At 42.2% G+C, this 16813-nt stretch overlaps 1 protein-coding gene across 1 annotated transcript in view; it reads left to right on the top strand.

Annotated features, from left to right (window-relative positions):
- Positions 1-16813, top strand: part of Nedd4 (neural precursor cell expressed, developmentally down-regulated 4, E3 ubiquitin protein ligase) — a 61205-nt gene that overhangs the window by 30242 nt on the left and 14150 nt on the right. The window contains exons 6-13 of the mRNA XM_013010034.1: positions 1867-1917; positions 2559-2620; positions 4638-4740; positions 8412-8578; positions 10437-10554; positions 10940-11107; positions 14460-14525; positions 15578-15697. Of these exons, the coding sequence (XP_012865488.1) occupies positions 1867-1917; positions 2559-2620; positions 4638-4740; positions 8412-8578; positions 10437-10554; positions 10940-11107; positions 14460-14525; positions 15578-15697 (855 nt within the window). The remainder of the gene's footprint in view (positions 1-1866; positions 1918-2558; positions 2621-4637; positions 4741-8411; positions 8579-10436; positions 10555-10939; positions 11108-14459; positions 14526-15577; positions 15698-16813) is intronic.

Genomic DNA, 16813 nt, shown 5'->3' on the forward strand with positions numbered 1-16813 from the left:
GAAGCCAGCCTGGGCTGGCTTTAAACCATGATCCTGGGGGCTGGGAAGGTGGCTCAGTGGTAGAATGCTTGCCTTGCAAGCATAACGCTCTGGGTTCGATTCCTCAGCACCACATGAGCAGAAAAAGCTGGAAGTGGTACTGTGGCTCAAGTAGTAAAGCACTACCCTTGAGCTGAAGAGCTGAGGGACAGAGTTCAGGCCCCACAACTGACCAAAAAAAAAAAACAAAAACAACCATGATCCTAAGATCACAGCCTCCTGAGTAGGTGGATTTTCAGGCTTGAGCCACCAGCACCTGACTGATTCTTTGGTGAACATTTCTTTTTTTTTCTTTTCTTTTCTTTTGTCAGTCATGGGACTTGAACTCTAGGCCTGGGCACTGTCCCTCAGCTCTTCAGCCCAAGGCAAGCGCTCTACCACTTGAGCCACAGCGCCACTTCTTAAAACACACTACTTAAAACAATATGGCTTAGAGACATGCCTCAGCTGGAAGAATGCTTGCTGGAGGCACTGAGTTCAAACACCAGTGCCATCAAGGAATGAGAGGGAGAGAGGGAAGAGAAAAGAAAAGGAAAGGAGTGTCTACAATTCCATCAAACTTCAGGACAAATAATATAATTACAATATCATGAATATTATTCTTTTTTTTTTCTTTTTTGGTCAGTCGTGGGGCCTGCACTCTGGGCCTGGGCACTGTCCCTCAGCTCTTCAGCTCAAGATTAGCGCTCTACCACTTGAGCCACAGTGCCCACTACCAGCTTTTTCTGTGTATGTGGTGCTGAGGAATCGAACCCAGGGCCTCATGCATGCAAGGCAAGCACTCTACCACCGAGCCACCTTCCCAGTTCCCTGGTGAACATTTCTTGAAATCTGCTTGAGGTGGGCCCTGGTGGCTCACACCTGTAATCCTAGCTACTTCTGGAGATTGAGATCTGAGGATCACAGTTCAAAGCCAGCCCAGGCACGAAAGTCTGAGACTCTTCTTACCTTTGATAAACCACCAGAAAATTGGAAGTGGTGCTGTGTCTCAAGTAGTAGAGCCCTGTCTTGAGCTGAAGAGCTCAGGGACAGTGCCCAGACCCAGAGTTCAAGCTCCACTACCGACAAAATAAAACAAAAAAAGAAAAAGAAATCTCTGCTTGATGCTTTCCACCTTGAAGCTGATACCTTTCACATGTGCAGTTCAGGGATAAGCTAGGGTTTTGGATAGAGTTTATTTAAAATTTGGAGGGCTCTTGTGATTTCCCTTTCTGGGATTTTCTCCTTCACTTTCAGTGATGCTGTTAATTCCAACCTTGGTCTACCAACTCATCCAACCAGAGCGTCACACCATTCCTGCTTATGTTCTAACTGCTTTGTTCTATATGGACAGTGGGGGTAATGCCAGGTGACAAAACGTACAAATATAATCCTTCCTGTGACAGGCTACGTGTATGAATCCCTTCCTCTGATAAGCCACACTGATGAATCATAGCTATGTATTTCCTTTTATGAAGGGTTTATTTCCCTCCAGTTTCTGCTTGGTTTTGGTCACTGTATTCTGCTTTCAAATATTTTGTCTGAGTACATAATCATTATCTGCTTATGTTACTGCTCATCATGATCAGAAGTTGTGTCACATTATGTTTTTTATTTTGCATCGATGTTGCCATTGACACTTTAATCCATTGATTGATGTTTAACCCATTGATTACTTTAATCACTAATCAATCAATCCATTGACTGATTTAATCCATTGATGTTGAATCCATAAGATTAAACAGCAAAGAAAATCCTGACATTTTCTGTGAAGGAGAGCAAGATCTCATCGAAGTCTTCAAATAAAATTAAATGTATAAGTAATCTCATTTCTTCTTTCTTTTATAGACAAGAGATGATTTCCTAGGTCAAGTGGATGTTCCTCTTTATCCATTACCGGTTGGTATAGGATCAGTGATTTTGTTCTTTATATGTATTCTTTTTTCATTTAATATTTATATATACTAATAATGTAATTAGTTGATTTATAAAGTATATACTCTATTTCTTTTTTCTTTCTTCCTTCCGTCCTTCCGTCCTTCCTTCCTTCCTTCCTTCCTTTCTTCATTCCTTCCTTCTTTCCTTTCTTTCTTTCTTTCTTTTTTTCTTTCTTTCTTTCTTTCTTTTGTCATAGGGCTTGAACTCATGGCCTGGGTACTGTCCCTGAACTCTTTTTGCTCAAGGCTAGTGCTCTACCACTTTGAATCACAGCACCACTTCTGGTTTTCTGATGGTTAATTGGAGATAAGAGTCTCACAGACTTTCCTGCTCAGACTGGCTTTGAACTGCAATTCTCCATCTCAGCCTCCTAAGTAGTTAGGATGGCAAGCAGTGTCCGCCAGCATGCCTCACTTCTTGTACAGGAGAGGGAAAGCACTGTGAAATTACTAATTATGACCATTTAACAAACTAAAGCTGTTTTTTCCTTTGTCATATTTAACGTCAGTGATGCCTTAGGTCATAATTCATGAATATTCTTGAAAAGTACCTAACATTTTAATGTTACAGATATGTCTTGAAAACCTACTGTTTCATTCTAGACAGAAAATCCACGAATGGAGAGACCATATACATTTAAGGACTTTGTTCTTCACCCAAGAAGGTCAGTAATATAAAATCGAAGTATAATAAGGTATTTTTTGTTTTTGTTTTTGTTTTTTAGTCTCTTCACTAAGCATAACAATAGCTTCTTTGGAAAAGCAGGATTAAAACTCTTGTTAGTGAGTTACTCCTAAATATTATATTATTACATTTAAAAGTTTTATTGTTCTTTCTGGTACTTGTACATTGCACAAGGATTCTGAATGCACAGAAAAGTGATTGTGCCCCTGTGGAAAAGATTTGTCCTCCTGATATTTGCTAAATAGGTGACTGAACTTCTTCATTATCTTCTATTTGTTTTTGATATTATAGTCTAAGTAATGTTGTCATTCTATGATTCTATCCAACTTTACATAGACAAATTTAATTTCAGGAAAATGTCTTAATTTTGACTTGTGTGTGTGTGTGTGTGTGTGTGTGTGTGTGTGCGCGCGCGCGCATGCACACACATACGCCAGTCTTGGAGCTTGAACTTAGGTCCTGGGTGCTGTCTTTGAGCTTTTATGCTCAAGGCTATCACTCTACCACTTGAGCTACCACTCTATTTCTGGCTTTTTTGGCAGTTAATTGGAGCTAAGAGTCTTATGGACTTTCCTTCCCGTGCTAGCTTCAAACTGTGATCCTCAGATCACAGCCTCTTGTGTAGCTAGGATTGCGGACATGAGCCACCAATGCCCTGCTAATACTTCTGCTTATAATTTTTTTTTAGAATACTCAGATAATTAGAGCAAGCAGCATGAATAAAGAATGGAATTTAAAACCCAAATAGCCTACTGATAATTCTATTTTTTCCTAAGCTGAATTATAAGAGTATCAAAGTTTTAAATTTCAGGCTGTAAATAAACTCCTTCCTCCTCTCTCCCCAATACTGAGGCTTTAATTTAGGTCCTTGTGCTTCTTTGGCTGGTGCTCTTACCACTTGAGCCAATCCTCCAGCAATAAAATTCCTTTTAATCTCTGTACCACGTAGTAAACTAATATCTAGTCAACATCTTTACTGTCGTAAAGGTCTAAGTCCAACAGATACATGACATCAGTGAAAATAGTATTTGTATTGTCTTCTATTCTAGAAAATGTATTACAAAAATGTACTATGAGGATTTTACAGGATATTTTTTCCATTTAGAATTATTTCTGTTGGGCACCAATGGATCACGCACTAGCTATTCAGGAGGCTAAGATCTGAGGATTGCTGTTCAAAGCCAGCACCAAAAGTCCAGGAAACTGTATCTCCAATTAACCATCAGAAAACAGGAAATGGTGCTATGGTTCAAGTGGTAGAGCGCTGAAGAGGTCAGGAACAATGCCCAGCCCAAGAATTCAAGCCCTATAACCGACAAAAAATAATAATAATTTCTGAAAGCCAGTCACTGGTGGCTCACGCCTGTAATCTTAGCTATTCAGGAGACTAAGCTCTGAGGATCAAGGTTTGAAGCTATCCCAGGCAGAAAAGTCACCTTGAGACTCTTATCTCTGGTCAAAATGGTAGAGTGTTAACCTTGAGCAAAAGAGCTCAGGGACAGCATCCAGGCCTTGAGTTCAAAACCCTTGACACAAAATAAACAAATAAAGCAAAAAAAAAAAAAAAGACTTCTGCCAGGCATTGGTGGCTCACGCCTGTAATCCTAGCTACTCAGGAGGCTGAGATCTGAGGATCATGGTTCAAAGCCAGCCCAGGTAGGAAAGGCCATGAGACTCCAATAAACCACTAGAAAACCAGAAGTGGCGCTGTGGCTCAAGCAATAGAGCACTAGCCTTGAGCTGAAGAGCAAAGGGACAGCGGCCCAAGCCCAGAGTTCAAGCCCCACAACCAAACAAAAAAAAAAAAGACTTCTAAGCAGAGCACTCACTCATAGTTTACTGTAATTGTAGCTTATTTAGGAGGCTGAGATCTGAACATCTTGTCTAAAATTACCTCAGGTAAATGCCTCAGTACTAGTAGGTGTTCAGTAAACTCACTTATTGTAATGCTTTTGGTTTTATTCAAGTTTTGTGAATAATTGTTTTCTTTTCTACAGTCATAAATCAAGGGTGAAAGGTTATCTGAGATTAAAAATGACTTATTTACCTAAAACTTGTGGCTCAGAAGAAGATAATGCTGAACAGGCAGAAGAATTAGAGGTAAGATGTTATAAATGTTTGGTAAAACTAAAAGAAAATGTCTAATTTGATATTTTACTGTACTCTGAAGAAAATGACTACCCAGTAAAATTAATTTATGAAATAAATACTATGAAATATTTATTGAATTAATAAATTAATTTATGAAATAAAAATTATTTACCTGAACATGCACTCAAAATGTACTCAAGCATTTATTAATAATTATTTTCCTCTAAAAGAGCATTTCTGGAGAAACAATGATGTTAAAGATCAGCAAGTCCGCTGGGCGCTGGTAGCTCATACCTGTAATCCTAGCTACTCAGGAGGCTGAGATCTGAGGACTGTGTTTTTAAACCAGCCCAGGCAAGAAAGTCTGTGAGACTCTTATGTCTAGTTAATCACCAAAAAGCCACAGTGGAATAGTGGCTCAAGGGATAAAGATCATGCTTGAGTAAAAAAGTTAAGGGACAGCACAGTGGCCACTCATGTTCAAGCCCCTGTACCAGTGTGAGCACGTATGTGCACACACACACACACATACACATTATAATCTTTGTGAGTAAAAGATAATAATGTTTAGGAACAAAAGCATTTCTTATAATGAAATCATTAACTTTCTCATCTACTTTTCTAAATCTGTGTCATACTCTTTAAGAACACAATTATTGAATATTTGTCACTTGGACATTTTAAGAAACAGCTAGGCTGGGAGGTAGCTCAATGACAGAGTACTTGCCTAGCAGGTATAATGTCCTGGGTTCAATCCCCAGTACCAAAAAAAAAAAAAAAAGACAACCAATAAGAAATTGTTTTATGACATGTAATTCTTTTTTTTCTTGCTTGAACTCAGGGCCTGGGCACTGTCTCTGAGCTTCTTTTTCTTCAAGGCTAGGACTCGATGACTTGAACCCTCAGTACCACTTCCAGCTTTTTCTGTGTATGTGGTACTGAGGAATCAAACCCAGGGCTTCATGCATGCTAGGCCAGCACTCTACCACTAAGCCACCTTCCCAGCCCTCTGACATGCAGTTCTTATTCCTTTTTCTGTTTTGGTGAAGAGGGGCCTGACAAGAAGGGAGACGAGTAGATTTCAGGTGATTGATTTCGAGTAATCAAATAAAAACCCACGTTTATTTTGAAGCAAGTGGGATTTGTCCCAGTTCAAAGATGACAGCATAAAAGGAGAGGGCAATTCTGGATGGAGATCTATCATGTGAGTGGATGTAGAGGTAGATTATGTACAAAGCCACTTCTGGCATTTTTTTTTTGAGGGGGGGAGGTGGCTGGTTAATTGGAGATAAGAGTCTCACACACTTCTCTGTCCCAGTAGGCTTCAAACTAACAATCCTCCAGTCCTCATTCTCCTGAGTAGCTAGGATTACAAGGGAAAGCCACTGGTGCCTGGCTATTTTGAAAGTTGTTATTTTTTTCTTTTCTTTTTTTGTTTAGAAGAGATTTACTACCAAAGTTTCCCTCCCTGGCATGTTGGTAGCAAAGAGTGACTTGCATAATGGAATTCTGTCTGAAAGCCAGGATGTTTGCTGTAAAGGAAGAAAATCCTTTAGTTAGTAACTTTAAAAAATTAAGAACATACCGGGGCCCTGGTGTTAAGCACGTAGGTGTTTTGTTTTTGTTTTTGTTTTTACAAAAGACTCTAGGAATTCAAATGCACAAATTTGTGCTTATTTATCTGTATAGTTAGTGACTAGAGAAATCTTGGTCTAGTCCTTTGACAGCTAGTTTGGGACTAAATGTATCAACTTTACTGTTAGAAGAAAACAATTGTAATTCCAGATGAGGTGCACTCTTAGGTAGTTTGTCTTCCTTGGTAGTATGACTGCAACATACAATTAATTATTGAACATTTGATTTTTGTACTCTTTGTTACTTTAGGGAGAGTTGGATGTGTTTTATAAGACTAGCATATAACATTTCTTATAGCTCTGAAGTCAATCTTACTCTATTAGACAATTGGATGTTAGCTTTAAGACTAGTAATTTGTTTATTATATTTTTATTTTTTGCTTTTTCTGCCGGTTCTGGGGCTTGAACTCAGGGTTTGGGCGCTGCCTCTGAGCATTTTTTGCTCAAGGCTAGCTCTCTACCACTTGAGCCACAGTACCACTTCCAGCTTTTTTGAGTAGTTTACTGGAGATAAGAGTCTCACATGGGGCTGGGAAGGTGGCTCAGTGGTAGAGTGCTTGCTTTGCATGCATGAGGCCCTGGGTTTGATTCCTCAGCACCACATAAGCAGAAAAAGCTGGAAGTGGCACTGTGGCTCAAGTGAAGAGCTGAGGGACAGCACCCAGGCCCAGAGTTCAGGCCCAATGACCGACTAAAAAAAAAAGAGTCTCACAGACTTTCCTGACCAGGCTGGCTTCAAACTGTGATCCTTAGCTTCAGATCTCAGCCTGTTGAGTAGCTCTGATTACAGGCATGAGCCATTGATGCCAGGCAATCTAGTAATTTAAGTAAAGGTCATTGATTCCTAGAAAATTATTTTATAGGCATAGAGGTATGGCTCAATTGGTAGAGTACCTGCCTAGTCAAAGCCCAGGATTCAATGCAGAGCGTGGGAAGGAGCAGATGAAGAGGGAGGAAGAGAGGGAGAGAAAGAGGGAGGGAGAGAGGAAAAGGGAAGAATTACTTTATGGTCAATGTAGATAATTCATGTTTAATAAGGAAGAATTCTGTCAAAAAAAAAGAAGAGTGGGCTGGGAAGGTGGCTCAGTTGTAGAGTGCTTACATTGTATGCATGAGGCCCTGGGTTCCATTTCTCAGCACCACATAAGCAGAAAAAGCCGGAAGTGGCACTGTGGCTCAAGTGGTAGAGTGCTAGCCTTGAGCTGAAGAGCTGAGGGACAGTGCTCAGGCCCAGTGTTCAAGTCCCATGACTGACAAAAAAATCCAGTTCACGCACTTTTGAAACTCAAAGCAGGGAAATAAAATTTAACTGTGTATGCAAGTCTGTAGGGTGCTAGATCCTATGTTGTCAAGGGAAAAAAAGAAGAAAGAGAAGCATAGTAACAGTGACAAACTAAGTGGAAAGGAAGAAAATAGAGTTTGGAGAAAATTGACATTTTTGAGAGGTTGAATCTTCCTAAGATCCTTTTTTGTCTTTCCATTCATTACTGCCTGGGACTAAAACTTCTAGAATTCATCTTAAATTTCCCTTCACATAGGATGTGTGGAAATTTCTAAAAATCAAGCACTAGTGGCTCACACCTGTAATCCTAGCTACTGGGGAGACTCAGATCTGAGGATCACAGTTCAAAGCCAGCCTGAGCTGGAAAGTCCATGAGACTCTTTATCTCCAATTAACCAGCATAAAGCCAGAAGTATGGAGGTGTAATTTACATGGGAGAACACCAGCCTTGAGCAAAAATACTAAACAATAGCAACCAGTTCCTGAGTTCAATCTAGCATAAAGTTAATTGTTACTACTAGCTGGGCACTGGTGACTCACACCTGTAATCCCAGCTACTCAGAAAGCTAAGATCTGATCTGAGGATCAGGGTTCAAAACCAGCCCGGGCAGAAAAGTCCATAAGACTCTTATCTCCAACTAGAAAACTCAAAATGGTGCTGTGGCTTAAAATGGTAGAGTGCTTGCCTACCCAGGCCCAGAATTCAAGCCCCATGACCAACCAACAATAACAACAAAGATAATTGTTCCTATTCTGTTTTGCAGCCTGGCTGGGTTGTTTTGGACCAACCAGACGCTGTCTGCCATTTGCAGCAGCAGCAAGAACCTTCTCCTCTTCCCCCAGGATGGGAAGAGCGGCAGGACGTCCTTGGAAGGACCTACTATGTAAACCATGCATCGCGAAGAACACAGTGGAAAAGACCAACCCCGCAGTATGTGCCACTGAAGCGCCTTTACGTCACTGATAGAATTTTTTTTTCTATTCTTTTTGGTGGTACTGGGTTAATACTCAGGACCTGCCACTTCAGCCATGCCCCTATTCCTTTTTTTGTTTTTTTGCTCTTGTTTGTTCAGCCTCCCACAGAGGTGGTATCACAGACACGGAACTCCATGCCCACCTGGTTTATCGGGATGGGGCTCCCTGTTGTGATGCCCTACCTCCCAAGTAGCTGGGATTACAGGCGTGAACCACCACACCCAGCCCTCTGTGTACATTTTGACCATTCATTTTCTTTTTTGAAGTCATGTCTGAAATGAATGAATTCATAGTAGTGTAAGGATCCATCAACTGTAAAAAAAAGACCAAGACTTTTGTGACCCAGGTCTTAAAAGTACTATTTCAGCTCGGCACCCGTAGTTCTCGCCTGTAATTCCAGCTACCCAGGAGGCCAAGATCTGAGGATTGCAGTTCAAAGCAGCCTGGGCAGGAAAGTTCATGAGACTCTTAATCTCCAGTAAACTGTCAAATGGCTAGGAATGTGGCTTAGAGGTAGAAAGCTTGCCTAGCATGCATGAAGCCACATAAAACAGAAAAAGCTAGAAGTGGCACTGTGGCTCAAGTGGTAGAGTGCTAGCCTTGAGCAAAAAGAAGCTGAGGGACAGCACCCAGGCCCTGAATTCAAGCCCCAGGACTGACACTAAAATCTATCGCAGCTGTTTCTTTTTTTTGGGGGGGTGGTCCAGTCGTGGGGCCTGAACTCTGGGCCTGGGTGCTGTCCCTCAGCTCTTCAGCTCAAGGCTAGCACTCTACCACTTGAGCCACAGCGCCACTTCTGGCTTTTTTCTTTTTGCTTATGTGGTGCTGAGGAATCAAACCCAGGGCCTCAGGCATGCAAGGCAAGCGCTCTACCACTGAGCCACCTTCCCAGCCCAGCTGTTTCATTTTTTAAAGTGTGTGTCTGGGCGTGTCTTAGGAAAGGAACACCAAGGCACAATGCCTATGTGCCTTTGATCATGTACAATAATATTTGTCAAAACAAACTCCAGGAAATGAAAATAAATATATATACATATAGTTTATATATGTGTGTGGTTTGTTTAGGTAGATAGTTTGTGTATATATGATTACAGGAAGTGCAGCTGTAGCTCAGGTGGTAATGAACCAGCGCTGAATGAAAAAGCCAAATAATACTACCTTACTATGTAACTGTAACCCTTCTGTACATCAATTTGACAATAAAAAAAAAAGCCAAATAGGAACATGAGATCCTAGTGTCAAGCTCCAGTACTGGCACAAAAACAAAGAAAAAAGAGATAATTAATATGCTAGATTTTTGATTTGGTAATTATACATGTATACATGTAGCCAAATATGATATAGTTCCCCCAGAAGGCAATTATACAATTATTAAGTGTCAACACTGATGTGAAAACGAAGGCCAGGCATCAGTCAGTTCATGACTGTAATTCTAGCTACTCAGGAGGCTGAGATCAGACGATCCTTGTTCTCAACTAGTCACAGGCAGAAAGGTATATAAGACCTTACCTCCAAATAACTAGCAAAAAGCTGGACAGGTAGTAGAGCCCCAGCCATGAGCAAGAAAGTCGAATTGAGACTATGAGGCCCAGTCCTGACAAAACTGAATAGAACAGAAAATAGAATATCAGATGTGTTACAGGTTTCATAAAAGGTATCCCACAGGTGTCTACATGTCCACAGTACATGACACAGAAAAGCAACCACTGGTGATTGAAGAGCTATTAAGCGTTTTTTAAATGATCCCAAAGTCTTTGACTCTCGTTTTAACCATCTCAAGGTACACCTGATGACTCAGATTCCTTCCAAAACAGGGATGACCTAACAGAGGCTGAGGGTGGGGACATGGAGCTGCAAGCCCAGCGCGCGTTCACCACTCGGAGGCAGATCTCTGAGGAAGCAGAAGCCATGGATCCCCGGGATGCCTCTGAGGTACAGCTGCTCATGGTTCTCCTGGATAGGGATTTGCTGCCTTCCTCAGTCAGAACTATGTAAGTTTTCCCTGCATTGGTAGCTAACACCTATTAGAATCCCAGCTACTCTGGAGGATGAGGCTGAGGATCGCCGTTCAAAGCCACTGGTGGCTCACGCCTGTCATCCTAACTACTCAAGAGGCTGAGATCTGAGCAGATCACAGTTCAAAGCCAGCCCAGGCAGGAAAGTCCATGAGACTCTTATTTCCAGTGAACCCCCACTTTACCACTTCAGAGTGGTAAAGCGCTAGCCCTGAGCAAAATGCTAAGTGATAGCACCAGCCCCTGAGTTCAAGCCCCAGTGCCGAAATACACATAACTCAGGTTGCTTCTGTTCATTTTAGACCTGGGAAGTGATAAGAGAAGACGAAGCCGCCATGTACAGTGTTCAGTCTTTCCCATCACCACCGACATCGAGTAACGTGGACATGCATCCTCACCTTGCAGAAGAATTAAATGCTAGACTCACCATGTGTGGTGATTCGGCCACTAGCCAGCCCATGTCCAGCTCAGTAAGATGCTTTTCCATTCTCTTACAGCTTTGGGATTTTATATGATGAGTATTCCACTCGACAACGAATATTTTACATGAAGGTCTTGTCTTTAGTGGCATGCAGTGATAATGTGCTTTGCATTATGGTCGTTTTCCATCTGTCCTTGGCAGATAGATCAGTTGGTACCTGGAGTCTCAAGCATATTCATGTCCTCTGGTCAAAAATATTCATACTAGGCAGTGCTAGCGGCTCATGCCTATCATCCTAACTACTTAGGAAGCTCTGAAGATTATGGTTCTAAGCCAGCCCAGGCAGGAAAGTCTGTGAGACTCTTATCTCTACTTAGCTACCAGAAAAGCCAGAAGTAGAGCTGTGGCTCAAGGGGTAGAGTGCTAACTTTGAGCAAAAGAAAGCTTAGAGACAACACCCAGACCCTGAGTTTAAGCCCCCGGACCAACACACGCACACACACACAAGCACAAAAAGCTGGAAGTAGAGCTGTGGCTCAAGTGGTAGAGTGCCAGCCCCAATACTGTCACAGAAAAATTGTTAAAAAAAGATAACATAGCCGGGCGCCGGTGGCTCACACCTGTAATCCTAGCTACTCAAGAGGCTGAGATCTGAGGATCACGGTTCAAAGCCAGCCCAGGCAGGAAAGTCTGTGGGACTCTTATCTCCAATAAACCACTAGAAAAAAAACCCAGAAGTGGCGCTGTGGCTCAAGCGGTAGAGCGCTCGTCTTGAACTGAAGAGTGCAGGGACAGCACCCAAGCCCAGAGTTCAAGCCCCAGGACCGACAAAAAATAAATAAATAACAGATAACATCTAAATAGCATACTACAAAGCAGCCATTGAAAATAGTGAGGCAGGGCTGGGAAGGTGGCTCAGTGGTAGAGCGCTTGCCTTGCATGCCTGAGGCCCTGGGTTCGATTCCTCAGCACCACATAAGCAAAAAGGGAAAAAAAAGAAAATAGTGAGGCAGCTTTGAGTGTGTGCTGTGGAAATCAACCTCTAATAGATGTTGACAAATGAAATACAGTAAAGAATTGTACAGAATGATTTTTTTGCATATTCCATGTATATATATTATTTAAATGACAAAGATTAAATATGCATATGACATTTCTTGAAGATAAACAGGAACTGGTACTTGTTCAGAGAGAAAAGAATCTGAGGGGCAGATTTATCCTTTGTATCTTTTGAATTAATTCCCAACTATTGTTAAAAAAAAAGTCAACTTCTACTGAGCACTACTGGTAGCTCGCATCTGTAATCCCAGCTACTCAAGCAGCTGAGAACTAAGGATTGTAGTTCAAAGCCAGCCCAGGCAGGAAAATCTGTGAGACTCTTATCTCCAATAGACTACCGCAAAAGCTAGATGTGGAGCTGTGGCTCAAGTGGTGGAGCACTAGCCTTGAGCAAAAGAAGCTCAGGGACCCAGGCCCTGAGTTCAAACTCTAGAACCACCAGAAAAAAAAAAGGTCAACCTCTGCTCTTTTGGAGACAAGTTTTACTTTTTCTACCCATGCTGACTTTGAACTTGTGATCCTCCTGCTTCAGCCTCCCAAATCAAACCAGGGATTACAATTATGCATATCCTGTCAGCAGCTCAGAAACAACTCTTATTCATCTGTCTATTTATTTTGTTCATTTATTGAGGTAGTAGGGGTTGAACTTAAGTCCATGCTTGTTAACAGGCACTCTACCACTTGTGCCTGCCCTTGTTCTATTGGTTATTTTAGAGATAAGTTCTAGCTTTATACTCAGGCTTATCTTGGTTAGAGTTTTCTTTTTTCTTTTCTGTGTGTGTGTCTCGCTCATGGTGTTTGAATTCTGGGGCCTGGTGCTGTCCCTCAGCTCTTCAGCTTCAGGCTCTACTGCTTGAGCCACATGCCACTTCTGGTTTTCTGGTGGTTTATTGGAGATAAGAGTCTCATGGAGTTTCCTGCCCAGGCTGGCTTTGAACTGTGATCCTCAGATCTCAGCCTCCTGAGTAGCTAGGATTACAGGCATGACCCATCAGCACCCGGCTGGCTTCAGTTTTCTTAACTAAGTTCTTCCACATGGCTGGGGGTATAACAGGTCAACACCCACTGCCCCTTCATTGTTTGAGTTAGGGTCTCACAAACTCTTTGTTGCTTGATAGGTCCTGGAGCCACAATGTTCTAATCTCTCAAGGAGGTACGATTATAGCCTGGTGCTACAGCACCTAGAGGGCAATAAAGTTTCTTGTTTCAGCAGGCCCTGTTCTATTTTCATACATGCATATAAAGCATTTCTACCATATTCACCCGCATTCACCCTCCCCATGAAACCCTCACTCTCCAGATACCCAGTCCTCCCAACAGAGCCTGTTTTGCATTCATTTTCAAATCAAAAGTAGTCATCAAAGTCTTGACGTTGTCCAAGTCATCCTTCAGATATTTGGGCCCCAGTCTCCTATAGAGACAGACTTTTCAATTGTTTACAATTCTCAGCTACTTCAAACGATCCTACAGTAGATAGTTTGACTTAATTTATGTGAGTGCATGGTAAATGTTGATGTCAGTAACAAAGCTAAGGTATTTCTGATCACGGAAACAGGATTTCAGATAGTGTGGCAACAGCAGGTACACAAAGGCAAAAGGAAAGGAAGAAGATAGGATTTCCTGGAAATAAGTGATCTGGCTGGAATGTCCAGCTATCAGGAAGTAGCCAAAGAGATCAGGAATGGGCGGGGCCTGGAACTCAGGAAGTTGAGGGCGGAGCCTAGAGCTCAGGAACTATTGTGTGTTGTGTCCTGATTTCATTTAGTGTCTGTCTCCCTCCCCCGGAAGGATGTCAACCACAGTATGCCAGGTCAAGATCTGTCACACAAGGCTCTCTGGCTGCCTCCTACAGCATGTGCCTAAGGAAATGAGATGTGAATTCATTGGGGAAACTGATTCGGACCTTGCTGCTGTTAATCATCAAGATGACAATGAAAACTTGAATCTTCTTTTTTTTTAATTTTGTAAAAAGTCCTACTTGTACTAAAATGGAAAAAAAAAAGTTGAATGTATTGGAGAGCTAGTTCGGAGAGACTGAATAGAAAGAAATGGGTGTGGCTGGGAGGGAAAACCCATGTGTAGAATGTGGACAGCTGGGGACTGGATGTTCAGGACTAGATGAGCAGGGGGCAGTGAGGCCCAAGGCTGGGTAGCGCTGGAGTTTGGGGGAGAAGGGGGGACGACGTTGCAGGCTGTACTGACAGGCTGATCCCCGTCTGTCACCTCAACTTTAACCTGCTACCTTTCAGCCCCCATTAAGGCCCCCTACAACCTCATCTGCCATTTAAAAACAGTCTTAACAGTGTTATTTCCTTTTCTTTGCTTTTTTTTTTTTTAACAAGAATCATTCCAGCAGAAGAGGCAGTTTACAAGCCTATACTTTCGAGGAACAGCCTACACTTCCTGTGGTAAGTTTTGAATAATCCTCTTCCCTTTCATCCATAAAAATACAACTTAACTTAGCATCTTTTATCATTTGTGTATGTGCGTGCATGCGTGTGTGCACACACGCTCTCACACCCACACGTATAGGTACTAGAGTTTGAATTCAGGGTCTGGGTGCTGTCCTTGAGCTTTTCCACTCAAGGATGGCACTCTACCACGGAGCCACAGCTCCACTTCAGATGATTTATTGGAGATAGTCTCGTGGACTTTTCTGCCCAGATCTCAGTCTCTTGAGTAGCTAGGATAGTAGACATGAGCCACTGGTGACCAGCTCCAAGAGATTGTTATCTCCAGTTAACCAGCAAAAAGCTGGACTGACCAGGCACCTGTGGCTCACACCTCTAATCCCAGGTAAGAAGTTAGCTCAGCGGTAGAGTGCTTGCCTTGCTTGCATGAGGCCCTGGGTTCCAGTCCTCAGCACCACATAAGCAGAAAAGGTGGCACTGTGGCTCAAGTGGTAGAGCGCTAGCCTTAAGCTGAAGAGCTGGGGGATAGCGCCCAGGCCCAGAGTTCAGGCCCCATGACAGACAAAAACAAATAAAGCTCAGGGATAGCACTCAGGTCCTGAGTTCAAGTCCACAGTTTACTAAAAAAGCTGGACTCGAGACATGGATCAAGTGATAGAATACCAGCTGTGAGCACGAAAGCTGAGCAGCAGCAAGAGGCCCAAGTTCAAGCTCTGGTACTAGCAAATTTGAGAACATTTATGTATAGATTAAAGGACATGATCTGTCACACAGCACTTAGTGTTTCGCCACAGACACAATTTCTTGTTGTTTTAGCTCCTCATTCTTGTCTCAAGTGAAAGCCTGAAAACTTCATTCTGTATTCTTTGCAAGGTGACCTAAAGTAGCATTCATGGTACTAAACTAAAATGTACCATTTGTCTGCTTTTCTAACTGTTATAGGCAGTTTTAGTTCCCCCTAAAATGAAACATGGCTCAACTTTAGAGAGCATGTGGCCCTTCTTACTTTGTTTCTCCTCCACATGTAATTCTGGTGTTTTACATTTCAGCTTCTGCCTACATCATTCGGATTGCCACCCGGGTGGGAAGAAAAACAAGATGAAAGAGGAAGATCGTATTACGTCGATCACAATTCTAGAACCACCACTTGGGCAAAACCCTCCACACAGGTACCCATGCCTCCCTGCATGTTAACTTCTTTCCTTTCTTTATTTCTTGGGTTTGTTTTTGTTTTTCCAGTTCCATATCTTGAATTTAGGGCATTGTACTCTTGCTTGATTGCTTGTTCAGGACTGCGCTCTGCTCTTTCAACCACACCTTTAGTCCAGCTTGTTGCTGGTAAATTGGAGATGAGAGTCTCATGGGCTGGGCTGGCTCTGAATCTTGATCCTCTAGCGCTCAGTCTCTTGAGGGGTGGAGATGACAGAGGTGAGCCACCATCCCTGGTTTAACTTGTTTCCCTGTTTCCTTTCTGTATAAGCTGTTTCGTTACTTTCCGTTTATTCTGCATACTTTTTGTCTTTCTTCTATGAAAGTTACCATTTGTTATTTTAAAAGTTTCAAATGAGACTGACAAGACCTCTGTAAGACATTGGATGATTTTGTAATTTGAAAGGTTAAGATCTTTTTTGTGTATCAGTATGCTAAAAGATCATGTTAGTGACTAATGGATAATAAGATAGGATCTGTTTAATCTTTTTGCTGCCTGGCCTTGAACTGTGATCCTCCCACTTTCTGCCTCCCCAAGTAGTTGGGATTACAGGAATGCAATACTATGCTCAGGTCAATTATCCATTCCTATACTGGATATTTGTCATTCTTTTTTCTACCAATATTTGAAGCCACTTACTATGTTCAATCTATGAGTCTCCTGGAGCAAAGCTGGCCTTCTTCTCTGGAAACTGTGTTTTCTGTAGACATATGTATCAAGAAGCCATGCCTCCGGGGCTGGGAATGTGGCTTAGTGGTAGAGTGCTTGCCTAGCATACATGAAGCCCTGAGTTTGATTCCTCAATACCATATACACAGAAAAAGCCAGAAGTGGCACTATGGCTCAGGTGGTAGGGTGGTACTTGAACAAAGAAAGAAGTTTAGGGAAAAGCACCCAGGCCCTGAGTTCAAGCCCCAGGACTGACAAAAATAAAGAAATAAAAACAAAGTTTAACCAAATGCTCCATTGGGGGAAAAAAAAATTCAAGGAACAAAGTCATAAAAATGTTAAGGAAGCCAGGTGCTGGTGGCTTACGCCTGTAATCCTAGCTACTCAGGAGGCTGAGATCTGAGGA

The sequence above is a fragment of the Dipodomys ordii genome, unplaced genomic scaffold, assembly GCF_000151885.1.
Source record: "Dipodomys ordii isolate 6190 unplaced genomic scaffold, Dord_2.0 Scaffold11, whole genome shotgun sequence".
Lineage (NCBI taxonomy): Eukaryota > Metazoa > Chordata > Mammalia > Rodentia > Heteromyidae > Dipodomys > Dipodomys ordii.